The sequence below is a fragment of the Anolis sagrei genome, chromosome 6, assembly GCF_037176765.1.
Source record: "Anolis sagrei isolate rAnoSag1 chromosome 6, rAnoSag1.mat, whole genome shotgun sequence".
Classification (NCBI taxonomy): Eukaryota; Metazoa; Chordata; class Lepidosauria; order Squamata; family Dactyloidae; genus Anolis; species Anolis sagrei.
In genome coordinates, this window is record NC_090026.1 from 88,627,817 (window position 1) to 88,640,406 (window position 12,590).

General features: G+C 36.9%; 1 protein-coding gene across 7 annotated transcripts in view; it reads left to right on the forward strand.

Annotated features, from left to right (window-relative positions):
- TBC1D5 (TBC1 domain family member 5) overlaps positions 1-12,590 on the forward strand; it is a 299,834-nt gene that overhangs the window by 241,358 nt on the left and 45,886 nt on the right. For all 7 annotated transcript variants that reach the window (XM_060781976.2, XM_060781971.2, XM_060781970.2 and 4 more), the window contains one exon: positions 7,596-7,702. In XM_060781976.2, the coding sequence (XP_060637959.2) occupies positions 7,596-7,702 (107 nt within the window). The remainder of the gene's footprint in view (positions 1-7,595; positions 7,703-12,590) is intronic.

A 12,590-nucleotide genomic window follows, 5' to 3' on the forward strand; every position in this document is an offset into this window, starting at 1 on the left:
ACAGAGATAGAAATAGCAGAAAGCTTTGCACCACAAACAAGATTTCAAATGTCAATATACAGCTAGCTATCAAAGCCATACATTGCATTGTTTCAGTATAAGGTCCAGCATGTGGAGAATGGACAGGAATCAGAGTTCCTCATTGTTCCTCACTGTTAGGTAAAGGCATATGCAATACGTTAGAATTCTCTTCTACAATCACTAGACTCTTATGATCAGAGTTGCCATGCTCTGCTTATAAATAGTGAAGATTTCAATAATAATAATAATAATAATAATAATAATAATAATAATACATTGAATTAATTTCCCGCCTCTCCTGATGGCTCAAGGCAGGGTACAACAAAGTCAAAAATACATACAATAAAAAACATAAATGAAAATATTGTCAGCATTGTTTGGCTTCTTCATCAGCAGTCACTCACAACCCCCACAAGGTAGGCCAATAATTTACAACTCCCAAATTACTGCCTTCATCAAAGCTGCTCTTGTACAGAATATGGAAGGCAAGTGAAAACATCCAGCCTGATTCCAGCACAGCCCTTATATGCAACTTCACTCATTATAAGCAGAGTGGTAAAAATAACAGTTCAGCTCCCTGAACATTACAGTATAGATCTCTTAATTAAACCGCATCCAGAACTGGTTAACATATCTCCATCCCTGTGTTAGGACCCTTGACAGCAAGCACCTCCGTCTTATCTGGATTCAGTTTCAATTTGTTTTTCCTCATCCAGCCCATTAACTCCTCCAGGCATTTATTCAGAGGAGATACACTATTCTTAGCTGTGGCTGTTTTTGAAACCATGCAGAATATATTTGAGTATCATCAACATAATGATAACATTTTGCCCCATGTCTCCAGATGATCTCTCCCAGTGGTTTCATATAAATGTTAAGCATTGGGGATAGAAAAGGCATTGTTGGATGCCACATAACAGCTCCTTTTTTGAGGAGTAGGCATCTCTAAGCACTACCATCTGGAATCTGCCTGAGAGAAACAACCAGAACCATTGCAGCACAGTGCCTGCAACACCCTCCAGGTGTTCCAGAAAGATACCATGGTTGATAGCATTGGAAGCCACTGAAAGGTCTAGAAGCACCTACAGGGACACACCCATTGTCAGTGTTAAGACTGAGATCATCCAGTAAGGCAACCATAGCAATCTCAATGGTTGCAGTGTGTCAAGGAAATGGCTGTCATGTCAGACCGTTGGAGGGCATCTGTCTTTTCAATAACCTTGCCTGAAAAGGGAAGCTTAAAGACTTTTAAGGTTCAGGGGATCCAGGGAAAGCTTCTTCAGATGTGGTGTATCTACTGCTAGGGTGGAGATGTCTTCTATATCATGTCGTGTCACAAAGAAGTTGAGTTTTTGCCATCTGTTTCATTTCCCTGAGGGTCCCTGTATACTATGGAACCTGATTTGTAACAGGTTGGAGAAGACATTTGGGAGCAATCGTGTCAATATTCATCATTAGATTTTGATTCCATGTATTGACCAGGGATTCAACAAGACCATTGGTGATGCCAGCCATAGAATCTTCTAAAGCCTTCTAGAATCTCACAGAATCCATTAGCCTTTGAAGGCAGAGCCTCTTTAATAAATAGCATTCTGCAATTTAATAATATTTATTTAATCATAAAAGACTTCACTTTGACCTGAATTCACTTAATGGTGCAACTGTTATTTTCCCCTGTCCCCACCTGTTCTCAGTCTTGAGTGTCCCGTATTCCCTCCAACCCAAACAAAAAAGCTTAACATGAAAGTAATTTATAGATAGGTGGCAATTACAGTGTAGAGTCCTGCAGTGGGGAAGAATTTGGATTTTAAAAAACCAAAGGGCCAAGGGAATGTATCAAAGCAGATTCGTATGCTTGGATGTGGTTATATTGCTGTTAGAAATGTTTTAATTGGGTATTTATAACGTATTGTTTTAATTATTGTCAAATTTGTGTTATATTGTTTTGTTGTGTGTATTGGCATCAAATTGCTGCCAGATGTAAGCCGCCCTGAGTCCCCGCTCAGGGCTTGAGAAGGATGGGACTGATTCCCAATCACCAAACCACTTTATATTTGACCACCAGCAACATCCTTTCAGAGCTTAATTTCAGGTTGTTCACCCTTCTCCAATCTATTAAGAACCCCAGCCAACTGTCCATTCCCAACTGTGTTAGGTAATCTGGAAAGATACACCAAGAGATCTAGGAAGGCAATATTTTAAATATTTCAAATATCTTTTTCCTCAGAAAGAACTTGGGTGTTAAAATAAAGCAGAACACATTACTTAATGATAAAAATACAAAAACTAAATTTCTGGGCATCTACCTTTCTCTTTCAAATAACTCCTGTGAATGGAAAATGACTTAATTTATCAGCTTCTCCTTGCTCTAATTTTACAACATACAATTTGAATTCATTACATTTTCTTTCTTCTGCCTTGAAGATGAGTTAGAAATAGATTGCTTCCTTGTTGTTAAGTGACAAGGACCAAAAGAGCTAGGTGGCATCAGCATATTGATAACATTTCACTCTAAAACTCCAAATTATCTCCTTTGGTGGTTTTATATAGATGTTGAAATAATGTGGAAGACAGAATATACCAAAGACCTTGAAGTCAAACAAGGACACCAAAACACGACTTTTTGAGATTGGTCTAATACAAAAGATCAGTATACGGTAGAGACCTCAGTGCATATTCCAGCTAAGCAGTCCAGAAGGATGCCATGACTGATGACATCAAAAGCCATCAAGAGATCCAAGAGCATTCATTAGGCTATGCTCCTTGCATTCATTTCCTGTTGTAGGTCATGTATTAATGCAACCACAGCAGTCTCAGTGTCATATCCTGGCTGAAAGCTCAGTTGAATTGGAATCAAGTAACATATGGTACAAGAGTTAAGGCAGGTGCTTCAGCTTATAGTTGCCATACTTTTGGCATGTGAGAGTTCTTAAATGCCTTAATTCCCCTCTTAAACTGCTTTATTTTTAAATTATGTATGGACTGGAGTTTGCAAATGATGTCATATGCCATGTCCCTCGAGCCCAGATGTGCTAGTCATTCCAAATTAGTCATTCTGGACTTTCAGGTTTTTATCTTAATTCATCCCCCAACTCCACCATTTTTGTCATGATGCTTTCAACTTTTTGGAAATATAATTACTCGCCCATCATGTAAGTATCTTTTTTCCTCTGAACAAACTTTGTTGTTTAAATAAGTAGAAAGAGTTGTTTAATCATACAAAGTTAAAAGCTACATTTTTGGGAGGTTGCCTTTATCTTCAAATAATTGCTATAAATGGGAAATGACTTTTATGACTTAATCTATCAACTTCTCTTTATTATGATCTTATGACATACAATCTGAATTCATGAAGGCTCACTTCTTCAGCCTTGAAGATGAGATAGAAATAGAAGAAAGTGTTCTGTAAAGGTGTGCTTGTCATCATCTTATGCACTGAGAATATTACTGTCACTGCCCCCCCCCCCCCAATTTAGAAGAAAGCAGTTTTCATGACGACAGGCTACAAGCCGCATTATTCTCGAGGGAAGGAAATTTCTAGGTTTAATATTATCAGTATTTTTTCATGCTGAGAAAGGTTTAACATCTGGCAGTCTTCTCTTTTGGCTTTCATTTTAGGTATTGATGAAAGAGTTGCTCCTTGTATGCTTGCTTAGTCTTCACAATGCAGGCAATGGCTCTGGTTTTGTTCTCTTCAGAGAAATAAACTTTTTTTGCAATTGGTTCTCTTTCATAGTCAGAGTTGCCCCTTCCCTATGAAAAAGATCAAAAGATATTCTGTTTGCCAAACCTGGCAAACAGAAACTTTAGTTTGGTCTCCAGAATGAACAGTAACACATTATTTATTCAGATAGTACTGACAAACATACTGAATACAGGAACTATCTAATGTGGAAACTGGTATCTGGTAATGTAAAGAAAAATATTGTATATTTAAATAAAAGCAAAATATACTCTCCATGCAAACATCTGTCATGCCAGTTTTAAAAAGTTGAATACATGGCTTCACATAAAACCAAAATATGCTACAAGTGTACCACTTGTCATTTGAGGATTTAAATGACTCTAAGAACTAGAAATACAGCTAGCCCTCCACTTTCATGAATTTGATTATTTGCATATTATTTGCTGTCACCTCTGCTGATTCCCTGGGCCAATTAATAGGATCTGAAAGTCTCAAGAGACTATGAATGCACAATGAGGCTTACAAATCCCTTTTTAAAAATGATGCAAAACAATAGCAGGAATAGAGGGACAGAGAAAGGCATGGAGAAATTGGACACTCAGGTGTAGGTAGGCAGCAAGCAATCGGACAGTAAGCAATTAGCCTCACCCCTTCCCCTTTGTCCAGGTGAAATGCACATAGCATGCAACAATGGGAGGAGGAGGAGGAGCAGGGCTCTCTATTTCATCCAGGCAACCCTGATGAAACAGAGGATGATGGAAAGACTGTGGTGGAGGAATGACATAGGCCAGATTTGCATGCCTACCCAGAAAGAAAAGTCCCCTGTGGAGTGGTGTCAGCCTCTGTGGCCTGGTTAGCAAGAGAGGGTGGTGGGAGGTCGAGGAGAGCAGCACAGTTCTGCAACTTGTCCTGCATACCATGCTGGATCCTTACTTCTGCTGCACCTGCAATCTCCATGCATGCGAGAATAAGACAGGAGGCAAGCAAGCAGAGAAAGCTGGGAGGAGTAAGCGAGCAGGCAAAGAAAAGGAGGGGGATGAGTGGGAGGACAAAGAAAAAAGGCAGGGGCAAGGGAGCCCACTGGGTCCACATCAGGTATCCCACTTTCCTGTCCCCTCACCACCCCTTTTGTCCATTTTGGCTCTTTTGCGAGGAGGCTGTGCCCCTAACCCCACAAAAGTCGAATACAAACTATAGTTTGAATATGACTAATTCCTCTCAACTTATTGGTAATTGACAGGTTCAACATCTTGTGCTCGGAATGGCATAAGTGAAGCAACATACAAAATACCTGACATAAGATACTTCAGGAATAGCCAAGAAAAGAGCATTCTATGAGGGCAGCACACTAGCATAAAATGTCCACTATTATCTGGTTGCCATAAAAGCATTATGTGATGTTTGGAAATGAATTTGAGACAGCATGGTATAGTGGTTTGAATGTTGGACTGTGACTTTGGAGAATAGGATTCAAATCCATATTCATCCATGAAAATGCATCATTGAGCAAGTCACATTATCTCAGTCTCAAAGGAAAGCAATGGGAAAAAAACTCCCTCTGAACAAGAAAACTTGCCAAGAAAACTTCACCTTAGGGTCACTACAACTTATAAATGACTTGAAGACACAGCAACAACAGGTTTGCTATAAAATTAAGAATTAGATTTTATAAACTGACAAATCTATCTTAATCTTTGGATCTAATACTCTACCCAAATTAATTTTTGCCATTACATTACCACAGTTGATCTTACTTGAAAGTAAATATTCACAGGATTGTATTCTACGTGTCCTTACTACAGTATGTATAAAATGCTTTGGTCCTAATATTGCTGTAATACCAACCGTAGAACAGTTGTTTAGCTCCCCCCTCCACTTTAGAATTATTTAATGATTTGGGGTACATGAGATGGTTGCTGTTTTATAAAATTTAAAACTGCAAGTGCCTCCAAATGGAGGTTTAGTTTTTATCATTGAATGAAATCCACTCACTAAAATAATATTTAAAAATAAAATTAGTTTTGCTTCATTTCCACAGCAGAAACAAATAAGAAAGACTAAAAAATTGTTTTCCATTGGAATGATGAAGAAAATACATCAAGTGGGCTTTTTTTCACAAAACCCATTTAGAGAAAGTGAACTACATCCAGCATTATTATTTATTTTAACAATGTATAAAGGATTCTTATCATAACTGCCTTGTAGTGTGTTACACTTGATTTGATTGGTTTTATATAATAGGCAGTCCATCTATTATACTCAGCAGAAAGAACTCTTGACTGATGCTATTGTATTACATTCATTATGCTAACTTCAAGGAGAAGGAAAAAACAGGTATCTGAACATGAGCAAGAAAAACAAAAGGAACGGAAAAGAAACAGGCAGAACAGATAAAGAATGAGTAGGATAAGTGAGTGTTTTACAAATGAAAGCAGATGTATAAAATTACAAGCTGTCGGATCAGCAACGGAAATGAAGATGATAAAGTAGCTCCTACACAGATTATAATTATTCATTTTGCCCAGTCCTGCATCTTTTCCTCATAAACCTCTTTGGGGAGAGATGGAAAGGTACTGAAAGAGATGGGGTTGACTTACATGAAAGGGGAAAAAATCAGCCTAGTATGTCTCTAAGGCTATAAAACAGTCAATATATTTAAGATTTCATTTAATCACAGTGATTTTTGCCTGTGCTCAAAGAATGTTTCTCACCAAGGTTTTTAATTAATGAAAAGGATATTTCTGAAACAGAAGTTCCCAAAACGGTAGAGTTGTACTAAAATGTATTCACTATTACTACCTATGCAGATATGATGAAAACTGTAAAAATGATTAATATATACTGCTCGTAACAGCTCCAACAGTTAGATTGCCAGATCGTGCTGTAAGAAATGAAATCATTTACATAGTCCTGCCTGAAGTGGTTGGTTTAATTTAACTCATATTTATTTCCAACATACCATAGACCAGTGGTTCTCAACCTGGGGTCCCCAGATGTTTTTGGCCTACAACTCCCAGAAATCCTAACAGCTGGTAAACTGGCTGGGATTTCTGGGAGTTGTAGGCCAAAAACATCTGGGGACCCCAGGTTGAGAACAACTGCCATAGACTGTTCAGGTCCAGGCTATTTAGCTGACCATATCCCCTTGTACGAATCTGCCCAAGCCCTGAGATCTTCAGGAGAGGTCCTTCTCTCGGTCCCACCTCCATTACAAGCTCGGTTGTTGGGAACGAGAGAGAAGGCCTTCTCAGTGGCTGCCCTGCAACTCTGGAACTCCCTGCCCAGAGAAGCCAGAATTTCCCCTCCCCCCAGCCCCAGCTTTCCTTCCAGCAGCAGGCTAAAACGTTTCTATTCAGGCAGGCTTTAAATATGGTTTTTAAGATTAGTTCAGAAGTTGCTGTGGTTTTAGCTTCGAATATGCATCAAATATGTTTGAATGGTTTAAACTGAAAATGTTAATACTATTTATATTTAATTCTGTTTTAATATTTGTATATTTTAAATGCTGTGCTAACGTTTTTATGTTAATCTGCTTTGAGTCCCCTTCGGGTATAAATAAATATAATGTGGTATAAATAAATATAATAATAATAATAATAATAATAATAATAATAATAATAATATCATCAAAAGAAACAACGGTATTTAGTTCAAGCTAGAAAATAGAAATCAAAGCATTACAATATATAATGAAATATGAGTGGCAAGAGCATGCAAAACTTTACATAATCTTTTTATAAAGTGGCTTAAGATACAACATAATCTGACCCAAATCTGCATTCCCATATTAATGCAAACCTTAGCTAAAACTATAACTTTCATGTGAAATTGTAACTTTCTTGTTAAACTGTGTAAGAAGAAAAGCAACCATTTTCCCTTTTATTTTTAGTGATATCAAGTAATTATCAGACCTGCTTGGGACTTCTGATGCATTACCCACCTATTGGAGATGTTCATTCATTGATCTTGAGAGCTCTTTTTCTCAGAGATCCAAAGGTACGTCATACTAATAGAAATACTAATACTAATACAAGTATATGCCAAATGTGAAAATCTCTGAAATAGTGCAAATTCCCAAATGTTATTAAAACCTTAAAGATTATATTTCCGATTAGTAATGAGTAAAGGGGAGAGTTATCAGTGGACAAAATTATCGTGAAGGTGTCCAATAAAGCAGTCAATGCAGTTCTAAAATGAAAGATGCTAAAATTCAAACTTGTATATACATGCCATTTTTCCATATAGATTCTTGCTCTTTATTCCCACTTTCAGGTGTTAAAGCAATGGTTGTGGGTTAGTTACTTACAGCCTTTCCAGCTATTAATGGGGACTACACAACTATTGTTAATTGCTCGCATGACATAATCTATGATAGCACAAAGGTTGTTGGTTTTCAGCAATGGTAGCACTTCTTGAAGGGAATATAAAATTGCAGACTGCAAAGCTAGCATAACTATTCTCCATGGATGTCACTGTTTTGTATTTTACTACTATTCCTTCACTCTGCTTTACTATTGTAATGCCTTTTGCACAATCTGTTTTGTATCTCCAAAAAAAGGGCTCTTTCTTCATTTTTCTTCTTCCTTTCTTTTACATTGAGAGAATGATCCAGCCTCATGAGCTATTCCTATTTTGCAAACAGATCTCCAAGATTATGTACGATGATGATTGCTTCTTAAGTGGCTTCATTGATAATGGCCAAGTCATATCCAAGCTTGGTAGAGACTTTGAATTATTTACGGGACACTTATAGAAAGCACTTCCAAAAAATCAGGGCAGGGCACTTGATTTTCACTGCTGTCTACTAGCCATCACTCACCTCTACAGCATGTGTAAAGCAACTTAAGAGGACTGGATGATTCTTCATAACAGTATGGTATTGTCATTAAAGGCAGATAGTAGACTAAATCTAAGGTGCCTTTAATAAATAGGAGTACATTCTACTAGTGCAAAATCACCATTGGACAAACTTCATATATAGTCAGCCCTCCACACCCACTGGGTTTAGGGGTGTAGGACTCTCAAAGCTCTTTTTTAACTGGGGACAACATCTCTAGGAATTTCTAGGTCCTCCAGCACAATTCTGGTCAATGTCTGCTGGAAACTGACCATAGAACCACACTAGAGTATCTACAAATGCTAACGTAAGTGTTCTCTCTAGGAATCTTTAGGTCCTCCAGTGCAACTCACTGGTGGAAATTGACCACAGAGACATGCTGGAGGACCTAGAGATTCCTAGAGAAATCCACAAACAATCTAGTTTGCAAAAGTGAAATTTACAAACGTGGACGGCCAAGTGTATTTCATATATTGGGTATTGAGCATTGTTCGAGCTCTATCCAGTACCTGAGTCTTTGGCCAGTAAGATACTTGGCTCAAATTAAAGAAACAAAAATGAAGCATCATAAAGACTCATTTAGGATTGCTGTAAAATCGATAATAGAAGAGAGCAGGTCATATCTTCAAATATGTAAAGCAAAATATAGTTTGGGACTATATCAACCCAGGATCCTAGTGTATTAGCATGCTAGAATTCCTAGCTTGGATGTTCTGGGTTCCCCCTGAGCTGGATGACCAGATTTCAGTGGTGGCCAGAAGTGCATTTACAGTTAATAATAGTGTGTGAGCTGCACCCATTCCTCGAGAAGTCAGATCTGGCTATGTTAAAACATGGTTTCCTTTATCTTGTTTAGACTAATCAAACACTGTGCATGAGACTGCTTTTGGAAACTGTTTGGAAACTTCAAACTGGTTCAGAATGCTGATTGGGACCAGTGACAGGGAGCATGTAACCTACTTGTTGAAATAGCTCCACTGGCTTCTGGGACTGTTTCGAGGAACAATACTAAGTCCTGCTCTTGATCTATTCAGCATTATATGATTTAGGGGCAGACACTCCAAAAGTTTTATCTCCATATATAAACCTGCCAGAGTCTTTACATCTTTGGGTGACAGCTTCTGTTGGTCATTCTGCCATCACAGATTTGTTTGTGATGATAAAGTAGAACACAGAGCCTTCTCAGTAGCTGCTCCTACCTTATGGAATTCTCTTTCACATATGTACCCTCCCTGCTCTCTTTTCACTGGCAGACAAAGACCTTTAATGAGTAACCACTTTCACTTTTGTGTGTTTTTTGAATGAATAAACTGTTTATAATCCATGGTTTTAATGTGATTATTTTTCATTGTGTTTAACATTTGATAGTCAGGTTTTACTTATTATTTTTGAGCTACTTTCTGCCACTCTGGTGGAAAGGCAGCATATAAATGAGAGAGAGAGAGATCTCAGAACTGTTCAAAGTTATATGACTTAAATTTTGTCAAAATATTTCTACTTGTTAAAGTTGAAAGAGTAACTGCAGCAGCAAACAGAGATAAATTGCCCAATATCATTATGGTACTTTGGTGGTGCAGTCAAAAAGAGAAACAATATTGAAGTTATTTTTTTCAGTATTGGTTTCTTCTTTGTATATGTATATCTTTTTGGTCTATAAAAAAAACAACACCCCAGAGCTTATAGAAGTTACATTTCTGGAGTTGAACTTTAGACTTCCCCAGTGATTATTTTATATGAGAGGCTATAGAAGCAAGAGTCCAAAGAAGTTTCTTATTTTACCAGGCATCCTGTTAAGTTAGTCTGAACTAGAATAACACCATTGAATCAATTGTTGAATGATGAGTCAATACATAGGTACGTTCTCTAGATTACTTGGGTCTACTCTAGTCAGGTACCATATCAGAGTTTGAGTTACTGATTGTTTAGTATTGACTAAAGGTATTTCCAGCCTGTCCTGCAATGATACCACTACTCTTATACAACATGCAAGCATGAAAGTAATGTTTTAATTGTATTCGTGAAAAATAGCTCATATATGAACAATCTGTTTTCTACAAAATTAGTATATCTTTAGGAAATTGTAATGAGGCAGCCCCCAAGTTACAAACAAGGTATTTTATTTTATTTATTTATTTATATACCACTTTTCTCACCCCTGGGGGGACTCAAATCAGTTTCCAACAATAGAAGATAGGTTCTGTAGGTTTGTTCTGAAGCTGAATTTATATGTAAGTACATTTTTAAAGTGTAACTCCAGCCATTTTTTAAAAGATTTGGTAGCCTATGGAAGGGTCAACACCCCTGTGGTGTTTGTTTTGCCTTCTGTGCTCCTGTTTAGAAAATTTCATCTCACTTTCTGTCTCTGTGATAATTGAATTTTTAAACTTTGGCTTGTTGTGAAAACAAGGATTGGTGATAAATCTTCAGTGGAGGCACATTTTCCCCCAATGATAACTCTTCCAGGAGTGAATTTCCCTTCCCTAGGGGTAGAATTTTCTCACTTCTTGTTGTTTCACCCCCATCCTTAACTATGAGTCGCATTGATTTTATACTTTGTTATGGTGTTGATTATAATTTGGTGTATGCCTGTAAGGCATTTCATTTTGCCACTATTTCTGTGTAAACTGGTTTGATTCCTCCCAAGGGTGAGAAGTGCAGTATAGAAATGCTGCAAATAAATAAATAAATTTGTATCACAGGATGTTTGTATCACAGGACTATCTATAATTGTAATTATTATAACTGAATGAGTATTTCTAGAATATATTCAGAAATGTATAAAGGGAACAATCTATGCATACTTAGAAGTAGGATTTACTGAGTATACTATCAGTTAGATGTGGTTAAGAAAATAGTTCTTGGTTTATTTTCAGATATCTTTTCATATTGTTACATTTATAAAACAGTTGAACTCCAATTTTCACACATTCACAGTATTTACAACTTTGGAAAACATTTCTTTAGGAGACATTTTCAATCCACAGAAAGAAGATTAGCCATGCAACCTTGATCCATAGATTCCATCAGTACAAGTCACCATCACTGCTACTCCTTGTCCTTTTCCTCTGCATAACTGTTTTTCATGCAGCTGATTACCGAATTTTCTTCTTTCTCTACAAGATGGTCAATCAATAAAATCATAACTTCCATTGTACTGAAATCAAATACATATTTGGTCCCTTTCAGCTGGTATACTAACTGGAAGATTTTTTTAAAAAAATAGAATTATACAGTATTTTACCCTGAAAACTGTCTTGATGCCTGGGAAACACTGACAATTTCCTCTGATCTTCTCAGAGGATAAGCAGGGAATAAGTGAAATCAATACATCTTGAGCTCTAAAAATAAAAGAAGTATCTCAGATTCTGCAAAAATTAAAATACCAGGTTTTGAGTTAAGCCTCCAGCATTCTCAGCTTCATGCATAATATAATTCTCAAAGTATTTGCATGCAGTTTTTGAGTGATTTATGTAGAACAGGTGTAAAATGCCTGATTTGATCATTCTAAATATATTGCCCGACATAATAGTTTTTACTAAAGTTCTTTAGCTTAGTTTGACTTTCTTTTTGATCTTCTAAAGAAGGTTGTAATAAATACATTATTTTCTTTTGCAACATTTCAAAGGTGCTGTCACTAAAAGAGACTGGGGAAACAGCATCAACAATGCTAACCTCTATGGGTTTGATGTAGTCTTAGTCAGACTAGAGTAGACCCATTTAAATAAACAGTATTTGAAGTGGCTGTGACTAACGTGCATGCCATTCACATAAACAAATTTGTTCAAAGTATATGATTAAGTCTAGATCCAGCCCAGTCCCTTTTATATGAAATTTTCTTATGAAGGATATCCCCTAAATTTTAATTTGCTAAATGGCAATATATTCCAAATCTATATACTCTGTGCAGTTTAGATGTATATATCTACAATGAAAGTATACCTCTGAATGTTACAGTGATATGAAAATGACAGTATACAGAATGTGTTTGTATGTTTTGTAAGAAATTGTGTTTTTCTCACCAAAGTACCTAGATTAGGTGTTTGCTAT